This window comes from Salvia miltiorrhiza, chromosome 8, assembly GCF_028751815.1.
Source record: "Salvia miltiorrhiza cultivar Shanhuang (shh) chromosome 8, IMPLAD_Smil_shh, whole genome shotgun sequence".
Lineage (NCBI taxonomy): Eukaryota > Viridiplantae > Streptophyta > Magnoliopsida > Lamiales > Lamiaceae > Salvia > Salvia miltiorrhiza.
In genome coordinates, this window is record NC_080394.1 from 1,852,066 (window position 1) to 1,877,144 (window position 25,079).

The 25,079-nt window shown below is 33.6% G+C and overlaps 4 protein-coding genes across 6 annotated transcripts; 3 read left to right on the plus strand and 1 right to left on the minus strand.

The window, feature by feature from the left end:
* The first annotated feature begins 835 nt into the window (after positions 1 to 835).
* On the plus strand, positions 836 to 3,892 carry LOC130997050 (putative disease resistance protein RGA4). Its single transcript, XM_057922329.1, has one exon. It carries the CDS (start codon positions 836 to 838, stop codon positions 3,890 to 3,892), a length of 3,057 nt encoding a protein of 1,018 aa, XP_057778312.1.
* A 2,306-nt stretch (positions 3,893 to 6,198) lies between these two features.
* On the minus strand, positions 6,199 to 9,449 carry LOC130999862 (F-box protein SKIP16-like). The gene is made up of 5 exons (XM_057925540.1): positions 9,434 to 9,449; positions 8,112 to 8,834; positions 7,738 to 7,956; positions 7,441 to 7,547; positions 6,199 to 6,537 (listed from the first exon to the last, which is right to left on the minus strand). The coding sequence occupies exons 2-5, from the start codon at positions 8,799 to 8,801 to the stop codon at positions 6,459 to 6,461; spliced, it is 1,095 nt and encodes a 364-aa protein (XP_057781523.1). The 5' UTR covers positions 8,802 to 8,834; positions 9,434 to 9,449; the 3' UTR covers positions 6,199 to 6,458.
* A 130-nt stretch (positions 9,450 to 9,579) lies between these two features.
* On the plus strand, positions 9,580 to 11,710 carry LOC130997051 (pheromone-processing carboxypeptidase KEX1-like). The gene is made up of 3 exons (XM_057922330.1): positions 9,580 to 9,617; positions 11,105 to 11,279; positions 11,324 to 11,710. Exons 1-3 carry the CDS (start codon positions 9,580 to 9,582, stop codon positions 11,708 to 11,710), a joined length of 600 nt encoding a protein of 199 aa, XP_057778313.1.
* A 5,494-nt stretch (positions 11,711 to 17,204) lies between these two features.
* LOC130999863 (putative disease resistance protein RGA3) lies at positions 17,205 to 23,658 on the plus strand. 3 transcript variants are annotated; one of them, XM_057925542.1, is made up of 4 exons: positions 17,205 to 17,785; positions 17,945 to 18,010; positions 18,598 to 18,633; positions 20,362 to 23,658. In XM_057925542.1, the coding sequence occupies exon 4, from the start codon at positions 20,381 to 20,383 to the stop codon at positions 23,567 to 23,569; it is 3,189 nt and encodes a 1,062-aa protein (XP_057781525.1). In that variant the 5' UTR covers positions 17,205 to 17,785; positions 17,945 to 18,010; positions 18,598 to 18,633; positions 20,362 to 20,380; the 3' UTR covers positions 23,570 to 23,658. The 3 variants fall into 3 exon arrangements, with proteins under 3 accessions (XP_057781525.1, XP_057781524.1, XP_057781526.1); XM_057925541.1 differs by lacking the exon at positions 18,598 to 18,633; XM_057925543.1 differs by lacking the exon at positions 18,598 to 18,633 and having other exon boundaries at positions 17,974 to 18,010.
* The last annotated feature ends 1,421 nt before the right edge of the window (positions 23,659 to 25,079 follow it).

Here is a 25,079-nt window from a genome sequence, read left to right on the forward strand (position 1 = left end):
ACATTTCACTCAATAGAATATTCCATTTTTATGTTTTTTTATCAATAAATAATTTTGTCATTTAATTATTCTAGTATCATATATATTTATAAATAATTATATTTATGCTCAATCATATTTAATTATAATCTAATTTAAATATTTTTTGATAAAAATTAGTTAATAAAGCATAATGATTAATTTATTTTAACAACATACTAAAATAAATGATAACAGTTATATTCAGAAACAAAACATAAAACATTACAATAAATCATAAAATTGAGGAAAGAAATAAGAGAGGAAAAAAAAAGTCAAGTAACGGATGAACAATACCTACTACATCTGAGTTTTGTTCACATTGCTCCAAGTATTAGTTGTAGTGGAGGCACCGTTGGAGAAGGGCTACATTGCATTCAAACATAAAATTTGATAAATTTATACTTTATTATTATTATTTAATTTAGAGGGATAAAAAGCAATTACACTTTGAAGTATCATGTATCATGTGAAACGGGAAAAAAGAAGAATGTTCAATTTTCTTGTCTTAAAAAAAAACTTGTCTTTTAATTGGAAAAAATTGCATTATAAAGAGGTAATGTATAGAAATTTCTATGTAACCGATTTATAAAGGTATCATATTTATATATTTTAATACGTTTACCATATAGTCAAAGTCATAGTTTAAAAAAAGTGTCGGCAAAGATTGAAATATATAAAATGAAAAAAGAAAACAATATCTTGAAAGACTTGAATGAAACTCTTCTCCTTGAACACTCATCCAATTCTATTCCTTTGCTCTTACTCTCTCTCACTCAATTTCTCTCTTTCTCTCTCTAAGTTATCAGAACACAGAATGGATGCGAAAACTGCTGCCTCCGTCCTTCAAGCTCCAATTCAAAGCCTCATCGACTTTTGCAAGAAAGAGTTCTCTCAAATCCGAGGTCTCAACAAAGAAGCAGCAAAGCTAGCTGCGAGTCTCGACACCATCCAGAAATTCTTGAACGACGCGGAGGCGCGAACCATCCCCGGCGATGCCGTCAAGAGCTGGCTGAAGAAGCTTGAAGACGTGGCGTTCGACTCCGACAACGTTTTGGATGAGCTCAACTATCATCTCCTCTCCAAACAAATTGAGCACACCGAAATGACGATGATGGAGAAGGTATTATCATGCTGCTCATCATCCTTCAATTCTATTGCGCGAACAAGAAATATGGCACTTAAAATCAAAGAAATCAATGAGAATTTGGAGTCCATTAACAAAGAGGCCACCGATCTTGGCCTTGTAGGGAGGCTTGCCGATCAGCCTGCTTTGGATATTGCTACTTTGGAAACTAATTCATACACTCATGATCCAATTTTTATTGGAAGAGATGATGTTGTGAAGGAAATAGTTGAGAAGCTTACCAAGAGCATCACAACTGATGAACGCGTTTCCATCATTTCCATTGTCGGGATGGGGGGATTGGGGAAGACGACATTGACTAGGAAAGTCTTCAATCGTATGAAGGATGAGAATCGGTTTGGATCACATATTTGGGTTCATGTTTCCTCAAATTTTGATGCATTAACTCTTTTCAAAAAAATTCTCAAAGAGTTGACTCGTGATCAAGTCGAAGGTGAGAGTCAGCAAGAAATTCTTTCGAAGCTTAAAGAAGCTTTGAAAGATAAAACTTATCTTCTTATTCTCGATGATGTATGGAATGAAGATCTTTCTAAATGGGAAGATTTTAAGAATTCCTTGTTGGGAGTTAGTTGTGTAAAGGGAAATGCCATTGTTGTTACCACCAGAAAAATGGCGGTGGCTTCAATTGTGAATCCACTTCATACACATGAGTTGAAAGGCTTATCAAAGGAAGATTGTTGGTCCATAATCAGAGCTAAAACCTTTGGAGAAGGAAACGTTCCGTCAGACTTTGAGGCTATTGGGAAAAACATTGCAAGAAGATGTCAAGGTTTGCCATTAGCTGCCAACGTAGCTGGGGGAGTTCTGCGCAATAAACCTGAGGAAAAATGGCGTTCAATCGAGGAGAAATGGCTTTCACCCGATGAAGGAGGAGATAATATCACAAAAATATTGAGATTGAGCTTTGATAATTTATCTCTGCCATCACTTAAGAAGTGCTTTGCATACTGTGCGATGTTTCCTAAAGGCTCCAAAATCATGAAAAGGGAACTGATTGAGTTTTGGATGGCAGAAGGTTTTCTTCAAGCTGATGGAAGGGATGACATGGAGTCCGTGGGCGAAAAATTTATCAACCTTCTTCTTCACAACTCTTTACTGCAAGTTTCAGAAAGAGATTATTACGGAAATGTAAAAAGTTGTGGTATGCACGATCTTGTGCACGATCTCGCTTGTTCTGTTTCAAGTTCCTCTAACTGTGGTAACAGTCGAGATCGATACATGACTCTCGGAGAGCACAATTGTGGAGACAAATCAAGTCCTATCTCAAAAGAAATGGCAAAATCTTTGCGTACATTATTAATTTCAATCGATGGTGAGAGTTCTGATATCAACTTCTCAGACTTCGAAAGTCTACATGTTTTACGTCTTCAAGGTTATGGAGTTAAGGAGCTGCCAAGTTCGATTCAAAAGTTGATACATTTGAGAGATTTTGACATTTCAAAGACAGAAATTGAAGTCTTTTCGGATTGGATTGGTGAATTCTTTCACTTGCAGACGTTGAGAGTAGACTCATCAGATTTCAGAATTAGGAGAAAACTGCCAAGTACGATTAAGTACTTGATTAACTTGAGGCATCTTTATATTAATGAGAGGGTAGAGTTGCCTATGGGAATTGGGAGATTAACTTCTCTCCAAACGCTAAACTGCTTTCCAGTGGGTGATGAGAATGGCTGCAAAATTGAAGAGCTCGGAAGTTTGAATAATCTTAAAGGAGAGTTACGTATTTGCAATCTCGAAAGGGTTCATGACAAGGAAGAGGCTGGGAAAGCCAATTTATTCAAAAAGTCAAAAATATTGAAGTTGCTTTTGGAATGGGATGAAGACCGAGAAGGTGAAAGAAATGATGAGGATGTATTGAAAGGCCTTCAACCTCACTCAGATCTGAGGAAGTTAAAGATTGATGGATTCAATGGCAAAAGATTTCCATCATGGACTCAAAAGATGGCAGTTCGAGATTCGCCTAGAGGCTCTTGGGTGGTACTTAACAAGTTAATGTCGTTGACACTCTGGGACTGCGATGAATGTGAAGAGATCCCAACGTTGGGGCAGTTGCCCAATCTCAAGTCCCTTGAGTTGAATGGATTGAGGAATGTGAAGTGTATAAATTCATCATTCTACGGAATGGTGAACAAGGACACACGCATTGTTTTTCCAGCTCTCGAAGAGCTCATCTTGTCTCGAATGCCTAAGCTGGCAGAGTGGGCAGAAATAGAAATTTCGGATGGAAGTGAAGTGAAGCTATTTCCTCGCCTCCAACATTTGGAAATTAAGTGGTGCAAGCAATTGATGAGTGTTCCAAGTCATGTCTCATCGTGCCTTGAAGATTTGGAGATTCATAAGATCGGTGTGGAATGTCTGCCAGCTGATTGGTTATTGAGTAACAGCGAGACTCTCTCGAAGTTGTATATAAGTTGGTGCCCGAATTTGAGAGAAATATCAGATAGGTGGGGAGAAGAAGAATCAGAAGGAAGAAGCTTCACAATCACATCCCTCCCTATATTCCCTCGTCTAACAAATGTGGATATTCAAGGCGTTCCTAAGTTAAGTGTGGAGACTGTGGCTGCAATGTGGCGCCTCCAAATTGGAGGATTGAGGATTGAGGAGATCGGTGTGGAATGTCTGCCAGCTGATTGGTTATTGAGTAACAGCGAGACTCTCTCTCATTTGGGTATAAATTACCGCTGGAATTTGAGAGAAATATCAGATAGGTGGGGAGAAGAAGAATGAGAAGGAAGAAGCTTCACAATCACATCCCTCCCTATATTCCCTCGTCTAACAAATGTGGATATTCAAGGCGTTCCTAAGTTAAGTGTGGAGACTGTGGCTGCAATGTGGCGCCTCCAAATTGATGGCAACAAATTGCCTCACGATCAATTTCTATATTCTTTGCCAAGCGATCTAGTGAAGAAGGAATTGTGGATTAAGGAGATCGGTGTGGAATGTCTGCCAGCTGATTGGTTATTCAGTAACAGCGAGACTCTCTTCTTTGGGAATAAGAGAGTGCCCGAATTTGAGAGAAATATCAGATAGGTGGGGAGAAGAAGAATCAGAAGGAAGAAGCTTCACAATCACATCCCTCCCTAAATTCCCTCCTCTAACAAGATTGCACATCTACAGCGTTCCTAAGTTAAGTTTGGAGACTGTGGATGCAATGCGGCGCCTCCAAATTGATGGCTACAAACACATTGACCCGTGACGGTGAGCATCAATATCTTTTGCTTGCTAAACAGTTGTATGTGTATTTTATTTGAAAAAGAAATTCTAATTATTAGAAATTGAAGTAGCCTACTAAAATCTATTATCTTATTTTATGGAGTTTCTAAGAATTGCAAAATAATTTCTCCATTTTGGTTTTAGCATAAAGTGTTGAAAGTTTGAAATAACTTTTCATATGCATGAACTATCATTTTGAACAATTAATGCAACTTTGAAAATACTTTAAGCGAAATGTTTGATTTGATGAATGAGATTAGACCAAATTGATAGGAGCAAAGAATGATTAAATAATCTACCCAAATTTAGGGTGAAAATAATCAATTAATTGGATTATTAAAGTGCAAAGCTTAATTATTCATCAATAGCCGAATCATACAAATTAAATATTTGATTAAATCGAATTATTTTATCAATCATGTGTTAATCATTCAAACCAAGTATAGAATTATAATGGGCCTTTTTCTCGCAAATTATCTGTACTTATAGTAGTACCATTCATCTAAGCTTACGTTTCAATTAGCTCTAGTGGGCTTTTCTCGAAACTAAGTTGAGATGGGCCTTAATGATTCAAGCCCATTAAGATTTGTATGCATTGATCCACCACGAAGTAGTCATGGCCATGGGAGGATGGAATTGGATATAGAGGATCCACATTAAGCTCGAAACTAGCGTAGTCTAATATATTTAAAAAATTATAGAAAACAAAAGTTTCACCCAACCAAATTGAATCGAACCAAAATATTTCGATTTGGTTCGATTTGAGATCTAAAATATACTCCCTCCGTCCCGCCCAAGATGCTACATATTCCTTTTTGGGCCGTCCCAACGAAGATGCTACATTTCTATATTTGGCAAAAATAAGGAATTTTAAACACTTAATTAACACTAATTAAGTATTTCTTTATTACATTCTCTCTTCTACTTTATCACTTTATTATCTTCTCTTTCTTACTTTATCACTTTCTCTCTCCTACTTTATCACTTTATTATTACACACTTAAAACATTAATCTACAACTCCTTAAATCCCGTGCCGAAAGGTAAATGTAGCGTCTTGGCCGGGACGGAGGGAGTATGTTTTTACCGTCTCAATTCAATATGTCACATTTCTTTACTTTGACATCTTATTTCAATAAATCACTTTCTAATATAAAAAATTAATAGTACATAATAAATACCATATATAACTCATTATTTACACCAAATATCATACTATTCATTATGACTTACACATAATTACATCTTTTTTATTTTAAAAAAAATTCTTAAATTTTCTCTTCATTTTTTTGACAAATATAACCTAAAAAGGTTTTTTTTTCTCTCATTTTATTATAAGTTTTTTATTTTTTAACATCTGTATTCATGCCATGTGGCCTATTGAATTAGGACCGATGGAGTATATATTAAATCTCAATTTATTATATAAAAAAATAAATCTTACAAAAAACATCATAATTTCGTTAGTTATTATTGTTAAATGGCTGATGAATATTTATATCTAAATTTAAATTTATTTATTCTAGTACAATTAAGCTCGTAGCCTTGTAAGACTCAAATGTTGTTTAAATAAAGCTCAAGAGCATGATTCTATAATAAACGAATTAAATTTGAGCATGTCAATACTCAATTCTACTCGACTTGATCACACCCTAACATGACTCGTGAGACACAAATGTTGTTCGAATAAAGCTCAAGAGAGATTCTATAATAAACGAATTAAATTTGAGCATGTTAATATTCAGTTCAGCTCGACTTGATTACACCCCTAACACGATTAATTTTGAGTAAGCTAAAATATCCCACAAGGGATAAACAAACTTTTGCCAAAAGAATTCATTCCCAAATTATTTCTCATCTTCTATAGTAGTACAAAGCAATTACACCATTATTCCAACCAACAAACAAGCAGAGAGCATCATATCATATAGGAAACTACACATTCTTTACAAATAGAAAGGAATAAAACACACTAATGAAAGAATGCTGAGGATATCATATAACATAACAAAGTTTCAATTTGCATCACCATTAGAACCTTGCAAGTAAGTTCTAACTCACCTAGCAGGGCACGATGTTTATCAGAAGATGTAGTCCGGCAGCGCAAGGGGAAATCGAGCTACTTCGACAGCGAAGGGGCTACCTTTTGCATCAACTAACCTGAAGACAGTCAAGCATATGCTTTCAATATGCATATCCAAATGCAATTTATTGACAAGAGTTTATAATAATTAGGATGCTGGCAACCTATAATATCATTTAGGCATGCAAATATACAATCTCATACAAGTATTCTGATGACTTCTTATATCGAATTGTACAAATATTTTCTTCAGTAGTAAAATAAAGGGGCAGACAGTAATGATAAATTGATAACTGCGATAATAAAATACGAAATTATCTAGCATTGTTTTGAAGATCAAAGGATGTTTGTAGCTCTAGCATTATTAGGCATAACTTTTATATCCTTGTTTTCCTCTTTCTATTATCTTTTTCTCCTTTTCTTTTAGGTGTGTGTTGTCTTTGATGGAAAATTGGTGGAAAACATATATTTCAACATTTTTCCACGCTTTTCACATGTTTTATCGGATGAACCTTTTTCCCTCATCCTCACTCCAATTCATGATAATATTATCATCGGGCATTGAAGTGATATTTTTCACATGTTTTCCACCTAGGATATGAGATGAAAAAAGGAAGTGATAAATTTTTTCCATTTCTCCTCATAAAAAATTTGCAACTACCAAAGAGAACGCACCCTATTAAGAAAGCAAATGCAGAAATTCTTTCATAGTGGCAAAGATCAAATTATGCTTGTAGCTACTAGAACTTTTAGGGCATATTTCTTCATTCTTGTTTGTTATTCTCTCTTTTTTGAGGTTTCCTAGCAAAGCTACCCTTTTTCTCCCCACTCTAGTTAGAATCTTTTGAGAATTGCAGAAAGAAAATATAACTGGTGCATCTTAGACTCCAAGAACACAAATGAAATGAGATGCAATCATGCAGAAGAAACATAACTTCCCTATAATGTACAAAATGCAACTCAATAGTTATTTCGTGTACCTTCCAGGAACAAAAGTAAAAGAGCCTTCAACCGATCCTTTGGAAGCAGGTAGAGACGTACAGCTCTCATAAACAAACTCCGCCTCACCAGGACGAAGTAGTGGAAACTGAAAAAATACAATATGTAGAGCTCAAATATTGCATGATCCAGGCCAAAAAATCGAAGATATAAGAGCACTGGACGACAATACCAAACAATATAGTAGCATGTACATTATCGTTTCTGTGATCATAGACAGTAGAAGCACATTTTTATTTGGCATTGGAAGGATCCAGAAAGTAAATGAGAAACCAAACCTGTCCAATCACAGCTTCCCCATTTACGTCAGAAACGATAGCATCATTGGCACGTATAATCCACTGCCTCCAATACAATTGACAAGAGCTGAAGGTTAGCCCATTGATGACACAGCCATCAGGTGAAAGAGACATGCGAATCGAATAAGCAAACAAAAACTTCTCCGATTCATCTTGAAGGTTGCTGAACTCGGGCAGAAACACAGCAGAAGCACGAACCTTCATCAAAATAGCAAAACTCATCACATGCTTCTCTAGTTCAGTCATGAATTTTTTAACAAATGAATAGATTCAAAATGATCAAATTATCGAAGTTAAGACATCCACATGCGCTTAAATTAGGGAATTTAACTATAATGTATTTGATCAGCTACCTTAACACCATTTGTTATGGCAGACGTGCATAAGGGTGGCTCCTCCGGGAACAAATTGATGCTTCGCATTTTCCCTTGTTGGCGAACTTTAATAAGGCCTTCTTGCAATCTACGGCCATGTTCTTCAAGCCACAACAGCATGGCATCCTGCTGTTCACTTCCCAATCGATCATGCACTGAACTGATCAATGTGTCGGGCACACAGGGCAGCATCTCTCCATCTGTCACAAGATTCCTCGTGCCAACGAAAAGCTGGCCACTGCCACAGTTCAAAAAGAAAACCTTTTCACTATAAGTAGCAGAAGCTGCCACTACTACATAGTTGGATCTACTGCTCAACCCGATTTGATGCATAATACTCTTCGTGTCGACTACAATTTGGCTCAAGGGTAACAAGAACACATTCACCAAGTGATCGTATAGAGTGTAGCCACCAATTATACCCAACAAACTTGACGGCATGCCTCCACTGAAACCTTCATCCGGCAGCACTTGACCATCACAGAATCGGTAGAGTACCCTCGTAGGAAGCGGCAGTTTTACCTTCAAAGTTTTCTCAAAATCCTCAATCTCCTCTTCTGACGCGCCTTTGCGCAGAGTTGGCGAAGCCTCTGGAAAGTTTACTGCCAACCATGCCCTAATCTTGCTCCAACACCTTTTAACCCGTAAGACTAGTGGCCATGGATACATGGAAAAGCTTTCTCGCCATGCTTGATAAGCTGCCTACACACAAAAGGCACAATTAGCTCACCTTACAAAATTAAAAATGACACCAATATTGATATGGCAAGACCGAACAATCAACAAATTCAAAATTCGAGCTAAACAGTAAACAGATTCAAGATAAACCCGAAAACGCTTCCATTGAAAAAATTCAAGATAGACATTTTTTTCTTAATTAAGATAACAGAGGTATATCTCTTGGGTCCATCAAAAAAAGCACAATTAGCTCCACTTGAAAACTTAAAACCGAACAAGCAACAAATTCAAAATTCAAGCTAAACAGTAAACAGTTTCAAGATAAACCAAAAAAAACTTTCACCGAAAAAATCAATGAAAACATTTTCTTTATATATATAATTTAAGATAATAGAGGGATATATCCCCTGCTCCATCAATATAAAAACTCACATTCATCTACACCTAATCAGAACTCAGGAGCAAGTAAACAAGCATCTTTATCAACTCAGCAACTCAAATTCACACAAAGCGGGAAATCCAAATTACAACTAAACTAAAAAACCTTATAAACCCAGCTCAAATATTGTCCTAGAAGAAAAATTAAATAAAACCCACACACACACACACACACACAAAAGGACCTTGAACGAAGGGGCGTTAGTCAAATATTAGAATATTTGGTTTTATTGTTTGACTTTATTCTTTTATTTGTTCCCTTGAATTATCACTAATATTAATGATGTGAGACATTAATGGTTTGAGTGTAATTCTAAAGATGCCCTAACCAATGGTCATCAAGAATGGGATATTGATGACATGCGATAGGTTAGTACGTGGTCTGCATCATATTCTTAGAGAATGTAGTTGATCTCACAACTACGAGTAATTTGATTCTCGTGATGGACACATGGATATTTTGGAGAATATTGGTATACCCTGCTATTAAATCATTTGTTCTAGTGTCTATGATTTAATAGTGTATGGAGTATGTAATAGTCCTTTGACTTGAGGTCAATACTCATTTTGTTTGTTGAGTGGTGTGCTTTGACCAAGTACAATGCTTGCACTCCATCAAAGGGGTAGATACGGCTTGTGTTGGGTACATCATGAGGCAAATGGAAATGGTAGTTGAGCCAAGAATAGGATTCATTCCTCGATTTGAATTTCGAGAGAACACTTCAAATTCTCTATATTATTTGACCGTTAGTCATTGGCCAATGCAAAGATATATTCAATTAGAATAATTGAATATGATCGGAAGGGTCATTTAATAAAGATGAGATAAAATGATCGAGCTATTGGGATAGACACATGGCAGATCCTAGGCTCAATCGAGTGGTTCGTGAATGAAGGGATATTGCATAAACTTCATATAAAGGTTTGTTTACAGAATCCACGTAAACGTTCTTCATATATCGAGTTCGCTACACAACGCAGTCTAGGAGTTTTGTGTAGACTTTAATTTGATTATCGTCGATAATGGAGGCCTAAAGGGTCACACTTTATGTGTATTGTTGATTCGCTCAAGGGTGCAAAGATAGTGCTTGGTGTTTAATCTAATGCTAGTCCAAGTGGGAGATTGAAAGATATTATGGACTAGATTATGATATATTTGATATATTCTAATAACACTTAATTAATTGGGAACTAGTTGGACTATTGGACCTATTAATTGGAGAGGATTGACTTCCTTAGTAAGACAACCCTTTGGCTTATAAGAGAAGCCAAGTCTTTGGCTTACAAGGTAAGCCAATGCTTTTGGCTTATAAGTAGAGGTCTTGGTCTTACAAAGGTAGAAGAGCTTTTGCTTGCAAACACTAAGAGAGCACTATAGTTTCAATCGGAGATTTCCTAGCTGTCGATGATTGAATCGTGCACTTGGAATAGTTCCTGCATCGAGTCGACATACACGTGGATACCTTAGTAGTGGATTCACGGCAAGAATCGAGACGCACGTTTACCACATAACAAGTAAGTTATTCTTATTGTTGTGTGCTTATCTCTACACATGATGCATTTGTAAATCTAGATCTAATCCTTGAATGTATATTTCGCTGCGTATCATTAGATGATGTCAAGGATAACCAACATTAACAGCATATTTAACGACGGAATTTCATGTCGTTAACCTTGTTTGCCACGATAAATTTAACAACGCCCATAATCCGTCGTTAAGAAATTTAACGAAGGAAATATGAGTTTTGACGATGGTTTTTTCCATCGTTAACGGTGCATTTTTTTTGTAGTGACCTCGAAATATATATATATATATATTCATGGGTTGTGAAAATTCATGCTTGACATTTCTGTAGGGAGAAGCCATCATCAATATCGAAACTCAAAAAGAAAGTGAGGTTTAACCTAAATGTGAAGGCTTACGAAGCGATTTCACATGAAGTCGCCTCGTATCTTTCAGAGGAAGAAAAAGAAGAAGAAGAAGAAGAAGGAGCAAATAACACCGCAGGCAGCTTGCACTACGAAGAGGACGCAATCGCATCCTACCCCGCAAGCTATAGATACCAAAATTGCAGGTACAGTACGAAGACGAAGACGTAGCACTTGATGAAAGTGATCACGAACTGGATGATGATGATGTTAGTAGCATTTATGATGATGATGATGATGATAATGTGGCCAAGAATATTCAATTTCAAACAACTGAATCGAGATCGAATCCTCAACGGTACGATTCTTCTGTGCTTACTCCAATTGAGAATTTATCTCAATGGAGGGAAATTAAAGCCAAGGCCAAAACAGCAGATCTGAAGATGCAGAAGGAGAATTCAATCATCTCAACCATGGATTCTCATCACTCTGATTCGAAACTGAGGGTTAGTAATGTAATTTCAGTGGATGCGAGTTTATCAAACTGGTTGAGCTCGTTGGAGAAGAATCCACTCATCAATTCAGGCCCATAATTAAGAAGCTGCATTTCGTCAAACACTTCATGTGCAATGTTGCAGGAGAGTTTCTATGCCTTGCTGCTTGTTTGATTTGAGTTATGGCAGCTCGTTTTTTTTTTTCTTTTTCTTTTTTTTTATCGGTTTTGGCATAGATTTTTCAGGCTATATATATTTGCTGGTGAGAATCAGTAATTTTTCTTTACATTTCTGTATCTGTATATGAATTGAATATTATGTTTACAATATTTATGTTATTCCTACCCACCAAATCATCATTGAGCTAAGAAAAGTGTCGGCAAAGATTGAAATATATAAAATGAAGAAAAAAATCATAGGTAGAATGAAAGGCTGTATACTCTTCAGCTGTCAGCACTCATCAAAGTTAAAACCTTTGGAGAAGAAAATGTTCCATCAGAATTTGAAACTATTGGAAGAAACATTGCAAGAAGATGTCAAGGTTTATCTCTAAGTTGAGATGGGCCTTAATGATTAAAGCCCATTAAGATTTGTATGCATTGATCCACCACCAAAGTCATGGGAGGATGGATATAGGGGCTTCACATTAAGCTCGAAATTAGCTAGTCTAAGATATTTAAAAGTTTATAGAAAACAAAAGTTTAACCCAACCAAATTGAATCGAACCAAAATATTTCCGATTCGATTTGGTTTGATTTGACATGTTAATTCGATTTGGTTTGATTTGAAATCTAAAATATATGTTATCACCATCCCAGTTCAATATGTTATATTTCTTTACTTGGACATCTCATTTTAATAAATCACTTCTAAATTGAAAAATTAATACATAATAAATACCTTACATAACTCATTATTTATATTAAACTAGTATACGTCCATTCGTGCGATGCACGATGGACATCTAAATTTAACAATAAATTTAAATAAATAATAAAAAAAATTCAAAATATAAACAAATAAAAAATATGTTTTAATAAAATATAATAATTCACATCAATTACTCAATAAAATCCTGAGTTTAAAAATGTAAATTTTCAATTTATAAAAAGTTTAATGATAATTATAGTTATTATATAAATTTAAAAATTGTTCGATAATGAAAATTTGCATTATGCATATATTATTCATCATAATAAATAGTAATTTTATACACAAACATAAATAAAAAGTTATAGATTTTTAATAAATAGAAAGCAAATAAAATATTTAAATTTTTCATAACTTATTCATTTTAAATTCATTTTTGATGATTTTTATACTATACTGCATATTGATTATTTTTTCATGATCAAATTTGATGACGTTTAAAAAATAACTATTCAATATAAAAAAGTAAAAAGAAAAAAAAAAGTGAAAATTTTGGTGGAAGAAGAGAGAGAAAAAGAAAGAGAAAAAACTCATCTTTTATACTCCCTCCGTCCACTAATTTATGACCTAGGAGACAAAACACATGTTTTAAGAAAAAAATTTAAGAAAAAAATGTATTTTTATTAGTTGAGTGGAGAAAGAGACCCACAATTTATTAAAGTCAATGCAATTAGGCCACAATTTATTAAAGGGACCCACAATTTTGATTAAAATATGAATATAAACTTACCCAAAATAGATAGGACATAAATTGGTGGATGGACCAAAAAGGCAAGTAGGCCATAAATTAGTGGACGGAGGGAGTATATTATATAGATGTCATTAGGACTTAAACATAATTTATAGTTTTTTTATATTAATCCAACCCACCAAATCATTCATGCTCTAATTAGTCAAAGTATTAAAAGAAGTGTGGACAAACACTGAAATATATAAAATGAAAAAGGAATGTGAAAGGCTGTAAAGTGCTTGCACCACTCATTCAATTCTATTCCTTAAACTATGTATTATCAATATTTTCCACTAAAACGCACTAAACCCAATCTTTTAATAAAAGAATAATTTCTCTCTCGTCTATATACATAATCCGTAATTTTATGACTTGTATATTTTTTTTGATAAGTCACTTCAACTTAAATATATTTTCTTTTTCTATTATTTATTATTATATTTTTTTAATAATAAAATGTTAAATTAAATGGCATTTTTCCATTTGATAAAGAAGGTTGTTTAGTGGATTGTGTCCATCTCTTTTTGACATGACAACCTATTAATCAAACTAAATCATTTCATCTTCTTATTTTATTTTATTATTATTAGATTCTTTATCTTACTCTATGATGATTGTCAGAGCTCTTTCTCACTCAATTTCTCTCTCTAAGTTATCATCACAAAGAATGGTATCGCTGCTTTGTTGATAAAAGGAATTTGTTTCATTTAAACAATTCGCTTCATAAAAACATATTATTATTTCAAATATTGTTTATGAATAAACAAATGATGACCAACTCGAGAAAGGCAAGCTACCACTTCCCCTATACACAATAATCAGATTCAACAATCACTAAGCTATTTCAGGACTTAGCTAACAGAAGAAAATAAAGAACGAGCCGACAAATATATGCATTTCGTGGTATGTTCAGATGACATCTATCATTTATGTATGTGTAAAAAACTATGAGATTTAAAAAAATATAGAAAACAAAAGTTTAACCCAACCAAATTGAATCGAAACCAAATATTTCGATTTGGTTAGATTTGAGATCTAAAATACATGTTCTCACCGTCTCAATTCAATATGTCACATTTCTTTATTTGGACATCTAATTTCAATAAATCACTTCCTAAAATAAAAAATTAATAGTACATAATAAATGCCCTATATAACTCATTATTTACACCAAATATCATACCATCATTATGACTTACACATAATTATCTCTTTTTTATTTTTAAAAAAAATCTTAAATTTTCTCTCCATTTTTTTTACAAATATAACCTAAAAAGGTTATTTTTTTCTCTCATAGTATTTTATTATAAGTTTTTTGTTTTTTAACATCTGTATTCATGCCATGTGGCCTATTGAATTAGGACAGAGGGAGTATATATTAAATCTCAATTTATTATATAAAAAATAAATCTTACAAAAAACATCATAATTTCGTTCGTTATTATTGTTAAATGGATGATGAATATTTATATCTAAATTTAAATTTATTTATTTTAGCACAATTAAGCTCGAGTAGGCTTGTAAGACTCAAATGTTGTTTAAATAAAGCTCAAGAGCATGATTCTATAATAAACGAATTAAATTTGAGCATGTCAATACTCAATTCTACTCGATTAATTTGATCTCACCCTAGTATGACTTATGAGACACAAATGTTGTTCGAATAAAGCTCGAGCAAGATTATATAATAAACGAATTAAATTTGAGCATGTCGAGCTACTTCGACAGCGAAGGGGCTACCTTTTGCATCAACTAACCTGAAGACAGTCAAGTATATGCTTTCAATATGCATATCCGATCCAAATGCAATTTATTGACAAGAGTTTATAATAATTGGGATGTTGGCAACCTATAATATCATTTAGGCATGCAAATATACAATGTCATACAAGTATTCTGATGACTTCTTATATCGAATTGTACAAATATTTTCTTCAGTAGTAAAATAAAGGCGCAAACAGTAATGATAAATTGATAACTGCGATAATAAAATACGAAATTCTCTAGCATTGTTTTGAAGATCAAAGGATGTTTATAGCTCTAGCATTATTAGACATAACTTTTATATCCTTGTTTTCCTCTTTCTATTATCGTTTTCTCCTTTTCTTTTAGGTGTGCGTTGTCTTTGATGGAAAATTGGTGGAAAACATATATTTCAACATTTTTCCACTCTTTTCACATGTTTTATCGGGTGGACCTTTTTCCCTCCTTCTCACTCCAATTCATGATAATATTATTATGAGGCATTGGTATGATAATATTTTCTCATGTTTTACACTTATTTTCCAACATTTGACAAAAAAAGAAGTTCACCATTTTATATAAATAATGAATTATGTATAGATATTTTTCATATGTTAAGTTTTCATTTATGAAATTTTAAAATGAAAAAAAAATATGGCCTAATGCATTGGGCATATAGAGTATTATATTCACTATTTTTTACTCCCTCCGTCCGCCAAAAGTGGACCACTTTGGCTGGGCACGAGATTTAATAAAATTGATGATAATTTTGATATAGTGGAGAAAGGGTCCCACCACTTTATGATATGTGTGGTTGAAATTGAATTTGGAGTGGTTTTTTTCTAAATAAAGAGTGTTTGTAAGGATAAAAGATTAAAAGAGATGGTGGAACCATTTCTATAAAATAAAAGTGGTATACTCCTTGCGGACGCCCGATATAGTAAAAGTTGTTCACTTTTGACGAACAGATGGAGTACTAGATTAAAAACGTATACCACCAAATCATTCATGAGCTAAGTAGTCAAAGCCAAAGTATTAAAAAAAGTGTCGCCAAATATTGAAATATAAAAAATGAAAAAAGTTGAGATGGGCCTTATGATTCAAGACCATTAAAATTTTTATGTATTGATCCACCACGATGAGATTAAATAAATACTAAAGGAAGTAGTGGGTCTTTTTAGGCCGCATCTTTTCGAGCAATAATATTAGTTAAAAATGTTAATCTAGTGGGTCCAAATAAAATTTTACTGGTTTTTATTTCATTCACTAAACTGACGTCGTAACTGCAAATAATTATAATAGTGTAAACAACTAATTTTTTTTTCTTACATTACTAATAGTGCATGTTTACTTCTAAAAAATAACAACAAAATAAACACAAAAGCTTTAAAACATAAAGGCATAATTGAAATTTAATTTTATAAAAAATAAATTCATGAAATAATCTAATACAAGTATGAATTAGTTGTATTCGTAATTTTTTAATAGAAGATACAAATGTTTAAATACGGTGTAACGGTGGACATCAATCTGAGATATTTGACATCAAACATTAATCGTTCTATTACTAAGCCAATACATACACATGAAATAATTATATTTTAATGATATTATTAAGCTTGGATTGATCACTCAAATATTACTCCATCGAGACGTTTACTTTGACGGATTAGCTTTGATCGATAAAAATAGTAACACTAATCTCTTGTTTAATATGGTAGATTGAAATTTTGGGATATCCCGATGCTCTTGATTAATTATTTCCATCCTTTAAGGTGACGTTTACTTTGAAGGATTAGTCTTGATAGGTAAAAATAGTAACGTTAATCCCTTGTTTGCTTTGATGGATTGGAATTTTAGAATATCCCAATACACTTGATTATTCTTATCACTAAAGCTAATTTTACTTGATTCTTCTCCTATTGAAAAGGTGGGATTGGAGCAATGTTATTCTTGAGGATAAAAATACTCAAGCATGTATTTAATCAATCATGCAAAGTAAACAACACCTAAGTTAATTTTGCTTTATTCTTATCTATTGAATGGATGGGATTGGAAAAATTATTGAGGATAAAAATACTCAAATATTGTTTATGAATAAATTGTCTTGTTACCACATGTTCACGCGTAAAGATGCCTCGATGAGATTGAATTCTATTTAAAAATTGAAAAACAAAGACTTAGAAGTCTTGTTCAATTTGCACCAATTAATTCTCTCTCTCTCTTTCTCTCTCACGCACACATAATCTCACACACATAGCAACTTTTGTAAAGTCTTGTTAAGTTTGCAGCAATTCTCACTCTCTCACACACATACAGAAAATTTAGTAAACTTTTGTTCAGTTTGCACCAATTCTCTCTCTCTCTCTCACACACACACACACACATAGCTAATTTTGTGAACTCTTGTTCAGTTTGCATCAATTCTCTCCCTCTCACACACACAAATCCACATAGCCAATTTTGTGAACTCTTGTTTAGTTTGCCTCAATTCTCTCTCTCTCACACACACATCCATGCACATAGCAAATTTTGTAAGCTCTTGCTCAGTTTGCATCAATTCTCTCTTTCACACACACACCCACAGCAAATTTTGTAAACTCTATTTCAGTTTGCACCAATTCTCTATCTCACACACGCCGAGAAAATTTTGCAAACTCTTGTTCAGTTTGCATCAGTTCTCTCTCTCACACACATCCACATAGCAAATTTTGCAAACTCTTGTTAAGAAAGTGTTTGCAGAAACAGATCTTCTTGGAAAAGCAGACAAGGTAAAGGAGTTGCAGCTAATTACTATCTTATGATGCTTAATTCAACACATATTAAACTGTCTTGTGCAATAATGAATTCATATCATAGACTATATTATCTATATTAATAACATTAATGAACTCTAATCATTCTTTTGTATATTGTCTGTGGATGTGCAGCTTAGTCTCTGGAGTTTTGTTTTTGACAGGGAACTGTGTTTTTGAAGTTAAAGCCGAGTAGGGAAGGTGAGGATGAATTTCGATTCTGCTTGTTGATCGTGTGTAGTGAAATTTGAGATTTTTCTTTTTTTCCTCTTTTTTTGGTGTTTCCTTTTGTACTAATTGACATGTTTGCCTATGGAAATCAATCATTTGCTCGAGTGATATATACTATATTCAATTGTGTGTGCTAGCAGCATGGGGAAAAATTCAATACACTTTTAAAACAAGTAGTGAAAGTTTAGATTTGGTCTTATGCATGAGACCATTGCGACTTGAATAATATTTGATACTTTGAGGTTTGTTCAGATAAAAACTTCTTATCGTGAGAATTTTTGCACTGAATCTGTAAATAATTTAGTATATTTGTTGATGAGTGCAGTTGATGCAAGAATTTTCGCAATTTTTCCAATAGGAAATTTTTTGAGGAGCTTATAAGATCCTTTAAAGTGTTTGGCAAAATAAGCTCTTAAAGAGTTTATGCGCCATATTTTTTGACACTATCTAGTATCTAGCTCACACATAATTTTCATAATTTTATTTATAGTTTACACCATTTACTTAACAATAATATCCTTCATGTTCGACTTTTTTTTATAGTGCTTTTGGTACAGATTTTCAAGCTATAAATATTTGGTGGTGAGGATCAGGTATTTGTGTTTAGTGTTTACATTTTCATTCGCGGTATATGGATTGAGACATGCATGAATATTCTTCACACCTTTAAAGTCAAAATGATACTTTGTAAACATAAATATTACTATATAACTATTAACGTTATAAATTTAATGAGTACAAGTACAACTCGGTTAACAGTCACTTTTTATATATAACCAGTACATTCGCCCGTGCGATGCACGGCGAACATAGTTTTGCATCAAAATTAAACGATGTAGTGTGTGTATCGGTTAAGCGATTAGGGGTTAATGTCTAAAATCGAAGGTCTTAGGTTCGAGCCCCCTGTAGTGCAGCCTTTAAATTTCTTTATTTAATCATGTTAATTTATCAAAAATAAATAAATTAAATGATGTATCAAATAAATAAAAAATAAATATTAAATATAATTAGAATATAAGTAAATGTAAATTATTTTTCTTAAAAAATAAAATAATCTACATCAATTACTCAGTAAAGATCCTAAATTTTATTTTATAATTTTGAAAAATATCGTTTTTAATTTTCCATCTATTTGATGGAAAACTTTATTTTCTTCCCTAAAATTATAGAATAAACACATCATTCAAATTAAAAGAAACGAAGAAATAATAAAAAAAAGAGTTTTCACATCACAATATATATTTTTAAAACATGAGCTAATCATGCATAAAATTATTTTTTCTAAGTTAGCTCATTACCTATGTCATCTTATTAGAAAAGCTTCAATTGATAAGTAGGAAAATAAATTATATTATTAGAATTTATTAGAATACTAATAAAAGAGTTGAATAATTATTTGATATCAAATCAAAGATCTTGCATTTATCTTTAATTTAAGATATATATAGAATATTTTTTATAAATAAAATTTGATTTTTAAAAAAAATCATCAAAATGTGAAAAAGATAATATGAGAGAGAGAGAGTATAGAAAATTGAAGAATGCTTATGATGAAAAAGACGAGGGATGATAGACAAAATATATGAGATTTGTTGAGTTTTATAAATACCCTTTGATTGATTCTTTAATTACAATTTTGCCACAAACTGTGTTTTCATATAATAAATAGATTAAAAATAAGGGTTATAAGTGTTTTGTATCTCTAAATTTTGTTTTCTCTTAAAAATTCTTTAACTATTTAGCGTTTTTCATGAAATAGTTTGCTATACAAAATTTGATGACGAATGATTCATCTCATCAGAGTCTAACATGAACTGTTTTTTTGAAATTATTTTTTCAACTTAAACATCAAAATGAAATCGTTCTGATGCTTAAATGTAATTAAAAAAAAAAAAAAAATCTCTCTCATTTATCTCTATTTTTAGAATTTCATCAATGTCAACTTCTAAATATGTAATTTTCTTCCTCCCAACTCTCGGCTTATTTGGCGAGGAGGATTTTGTGGTCATTGTTTTAATTTTTTTTTCCACACGTTGAAGTGTTATGTGAAAACGGGAAAAGAAAGAATGTACAATTTTCTTGTCTGTTAATTGGAAAAAACGCATTATAAAGAGTTAATGTATATAAATTTCTATGTAACTAATTTATATTAATACTACCCACCAAATCTTTCATGAGCTAGCTAGTCAAAGTCAAAGTTTTAAAAAGAGTTTCGGCAAAGATTGAAATACAAAAAATGAAAAATAAATCCATATCATCACTCATCCGATTTTATTCCTTGGCTCTCTCTCTCACTCAATTTCTCTATTTCTCTCTCTAAGTTATCATCACAATTAAAGAATGGAAGGAGAAGCTGCTGCCGCCGTCCTTCAAACTCTAGTTCAAAACCTCATCGACCTTTGCAAGAAAGAGATCTCTCAGATCCGAGATCTCAAAAAAGATGCGGCAAAGCTAACTAAGAGTCTCAAAACCATCCAGAAATTCTTGAACGACGCGGAGAAGCGTGACATCACCAGCGAAGCTGTCAAGGACTGGCTGAAGAATCTTGAAGACGTGGCTTTCGATGCTGACAATGTTTTGGATGAAATCAACTATCATATTCTCTCTGACCAGATCAAGCCCGCCGAGCCTGAGGAGGAAAATATACCATCATGCTTCTCACGCCCCTCATGCTTCTCATGCTGCAAGAATCTTTCACGTTCTCGAAATGTGGCTCTTAAAATCAAAGAAATCAATGAGAATTTGGAGTCCATTAACAAAGAGGCCATCGATCTTGGCCTTGTAGGGAGGCTTGCCAATGAGCCCACTTTGGTTATTGCTTCTTCGGAAACTGATTCATTCAGTGATGATCCAGTTTTTATTGGAAGAGATGATGTTAAGTTGGAAATAGTTGAGATGCTTACCAATAGCATCACAACTGATAAACGCAAAGTTTCCATCATTTCCATTGTCGGGATGGGGGGATTGGGGAAGACGACATTGACTAGAAAAGTCTTCAATCATCTGAAGGATGAGACTCGGTTTGGATCACATATTTGGGTGCATGTTTCCCCAAATTTTGATGCATTAACTCTTTTCAAGAAAATTCTCAAAGAGTTGACTGATCAAGTTGAAGGTGAGAATAAGCAAGATATTCTTTCAAAGCTTCAACAAGCTTTAAAAGATAAAACATATCTTCTTGTACTTGATGATGTATGGAATGAAGATCGTTCCAAATGGGAAGAGTTTATGAATTCCTTGTTGGGAGTTAGTTCTGTTAAGGGAAATGCAATTGTTGTTACCACCAGAAGTATGAAGGTTGCTACAATTGTGAATCCAATTCATACACATGAGTTGGAAGGCTTATCAGAAGAAGAGTGTTGGTCGATAATCAAAGTTAAAACCTTTGGAGAAGGAAACGTTCCATCAGAATATGCGGCCATTGGAAAAAAAATTGCAAGAAAATGTCAAGGTTTGCCATTAGCTGCCAACGTAGTTGGGGGAGTGCTGCGCATTAAATCTGAGGAAAAATGGCGTTCAGTCGAGGAGAAATGGCTTTCAGCCGATGAAGGAGGAGATAATATCACAAATATATTGAGGCTGAGCTTCGATAATTTGTCTTTGCCATCACTTAAGAAGTGCTTCGCATACTGTGCGATGTTTCCTAAAGGCTCTGAAATCGTGAAACAGGAACTGATTGAGATGTGGATGGCAGAAGGTTTTCTTCAAGCTGATGAAAGGGATGACATGGAGTCCGTGGGAGAAAATTTTATCAACGTTCTTCTGCACAACTCTTTACTGCAAGTTTCAAAGAGAGATTATTTCGGGAATGTGGAAAGTTGTGGCATGCATGATCTTGTGCACGATCTGGCTTGTTCTGTTTCAAGTTCCTCTAATAGCAGCCGAGTTCGATACAAGACTCTCGAAGAAGACGAATCAAGTCGTATCCCAAAAGAAATGGCAAAATCTTTGCGTACATTACTACTAACATCGGAAGGTGATATTTCTGATATCAACTTCTCAGACTTGGAAAGTTTGCATGTTTTAAGTCTACTTGACTCTGAAGTTGAAAATCTGCCAAGTTCGATTCGGAAGTTGATACATTTGAGAGATTTTGACATTTCAGAGACAGAAATTGAAGTTTTGCCGGATTGGATTGGTGAATTCTTTCACTTGCAGACGTTGAGAGTAGACACAGGATGTTTGGAGAAAATGCCAAGTACGATTAAGTACTTGATTAACTTGAGGCATCTTTATATTGATGAGGATGTAGAGCTGCCGATGGGAATTGGGAGATTAACTTCTCTCCAAACGCTAACCCACTTTCCAGTGGGTGACGAGAATGGCTGCAAAATTGAAGAACTCGGAAGTTTGAATAATCTTAAAGGAGAGTTACGGATTTGCAATCTGGAAAGGGTTCATGACAAGGAAGAGGCTGGGAAAGCCAATTTATTCAAAAAGTCAAAAATATTGAAGTTGCATTTGGAATGGAGATATGGCAGAATTGAAGGTGGAACATATGATGACGATGTATTGAAAGGCCTTCAACCTCACTCACATCTGAGGGAGTTAAAGATCCGGGGATTCAATGGAAAAAGATTTCCATCATGGACTCAGAAGATGGCAGTTCGAGATGTGCCTGGAGGCTCTTGGGTGCTACTTAACAAGTTAACGTCGTTAACACTCTGGGACTGCAGAGAATGTGAAGAGATCCCAAAGTTGGGGCACTTGCCCAATCTCAAGTCCCTTGTGTTGTTTGGATTGAGCAATGTGAAGTGTATAAATTCATCATTCTACGGAATGGTGAACAAGGACACACGCATTGTTTTTCCAGCTCTCGAGAGGTTGGAATTGTATCACATGGCTAATCTGGCAGAGTGGGCAGAAATAGAAATTTCGGATGGAAGTGAAGTGAAGCTATTTCCTCGCCTCCAACATTTGGAAATCAAGTGGTGTAAACAATTGACGAGTGTTCCAAGTTTGGGGCAGTTGCCCAATCTCAAGTCCCTTGTGTTGTGGAGATTGGACAATGTGAAGTGTATAAATTCATCATTCTACGGAATGGTGAACAAGGACACACGCATTGTTTTTCCAGCTCTCGAGAGGTTCCAATTGAAATACATGCCTAAGCTGGCAGAGTGGGCAGAAATAGAAATTTCGGATGGAAGTGAAGTGAAGCTATTTCCTCGCCTCCAACATTTGTCATTTTATGATTGCCCGCAATTGATGAGTGTTCCAAGTCATGTCTCGTCATGCCTTCAACATTTGGAAATTTGTGGGATCGGTGTGAAATGTCTCCCAATTGATTGGTTATTGAGTAATAGCGAGACTCTCTCTTATTTGAGAATAAGGGACTGCCCGAACTTGAGAGAAATATCAGATAGGTGGGGAGAAGAAGAATCAGAAGGAAGAAGCTTCACAATCACATCCCTCCCTATATTCCCTCGTCTAACAGAATTGACAATCTTAAGCGTTCCTAAGTTAAGTTTGGAGACTCTGGATGCAATGCGGAGCCTCCAAATTGATGGATACAAAGAAATTGACCCGTGACGGTGAGTATCAATATCTTTTGTCTAAACAGTTGTATGTGTATTTTATTTGAAAAAGAAATTCTAATTATTAGAAATTGAAGTAGCCTACTAAAATCTATTATTATCTTATTTTATGGAGTTTCTAAGAATTGCAAAATAATTTCTCCATTTTGGTTTTAGCATAAAGTGTTGAAAGTTTGAAATAACTTTTCATATGCATGAACTATCATTTTGAACAATTAATACAACTTTGAAAATACTTTAAGCGAAATGTTTGATTTGGTGAATGAGATTAGACCAAATTGATAGGAGCAAAGAATGAATAAATAATCTACCCAAATTTAGGGTGAAAATAATCAATTAATTGGATTATTAAAGTGCAAGCTTAATTATTCATCAATAGCCGAATCATACAAATTAAATATTTGATTAAATCGAATTATTTTATCAATCATGTGTTAAATCATTGAAACCAAATATAGAATTATATAATGGGCCTTTTTCTCGCAAATTATCTGTACTTATAGTAGTACCATTCATCAAAGCTAGTAGTATTACGTTTCAATTAGCTCTAGTGGGCTTTTCTCGAAACTAAGTTGAGATGGGCCTTAATGATTCAAGCCCATTAAGATTTGTATGCATTGATCCACCACGAAGTAGTCATGGCCAATTGGCCATGGGAGGATGGAATTGGATATAGAGGATCCACATTAAGCTCGAAACTAGCCTAGTCTAATATATTTAAAAAATTATAGAAAACAAAAGTTTCACCCAACCAAATTGAATCGAACCAAAATATTTCGATTTGGTTCGATTTGAGATCTAAAATATATGTTTTCACCGTCTCAATTCAATATGCCACATTTCTTTATTTGGACATCTTATTTCAATAAATCACTTCCTAATATAAAAAATTAATAGTACATAATAAATACCCTACATAACTCATTATTTAATTACATCTTTTTTATTTTAAAAAAAATTCTTAAATTTTCTCTCCATTTTTTTGACAAATATAACCTAAAAAGGTTATTTTTTTTCTCTCATATTTTATTATAAGTTTTTTATTTTTTAACATCTGTATTCATGCCATGTGGCCTATTGAATTAGGACCGAGGGAGTATATATTAAATCTCAATTTATTATATAAAAAAATAAATCTTACAAAAAACATCATAATTTCGTTAGTTATTATTGTTAAATGGCTGATGAATATTTATATCTAAATTTAAATTTATTTATTCTAGCACAATTAAGCTCGTAGGCTTGTAAGACTCAAATGTTGTTTAAATAAAGCTCAAGAGCATGATTCTATAATAAACGAATTAAATTTGAGCATGTCAATACTCAATTCTACTCGACTTGATCACACCCTAACATGACTCGTGAGACACAAATGTTGTTCGAATAAAGCTCAAGAGAGATTCTATAATAAACGAATTAAATTTGAGCATGTTAAAATTCAGTTCAGCTCGACTTGATTACACCCCTAACACGATTAATTTTGAGTAAGCTAAAATATCCCACAA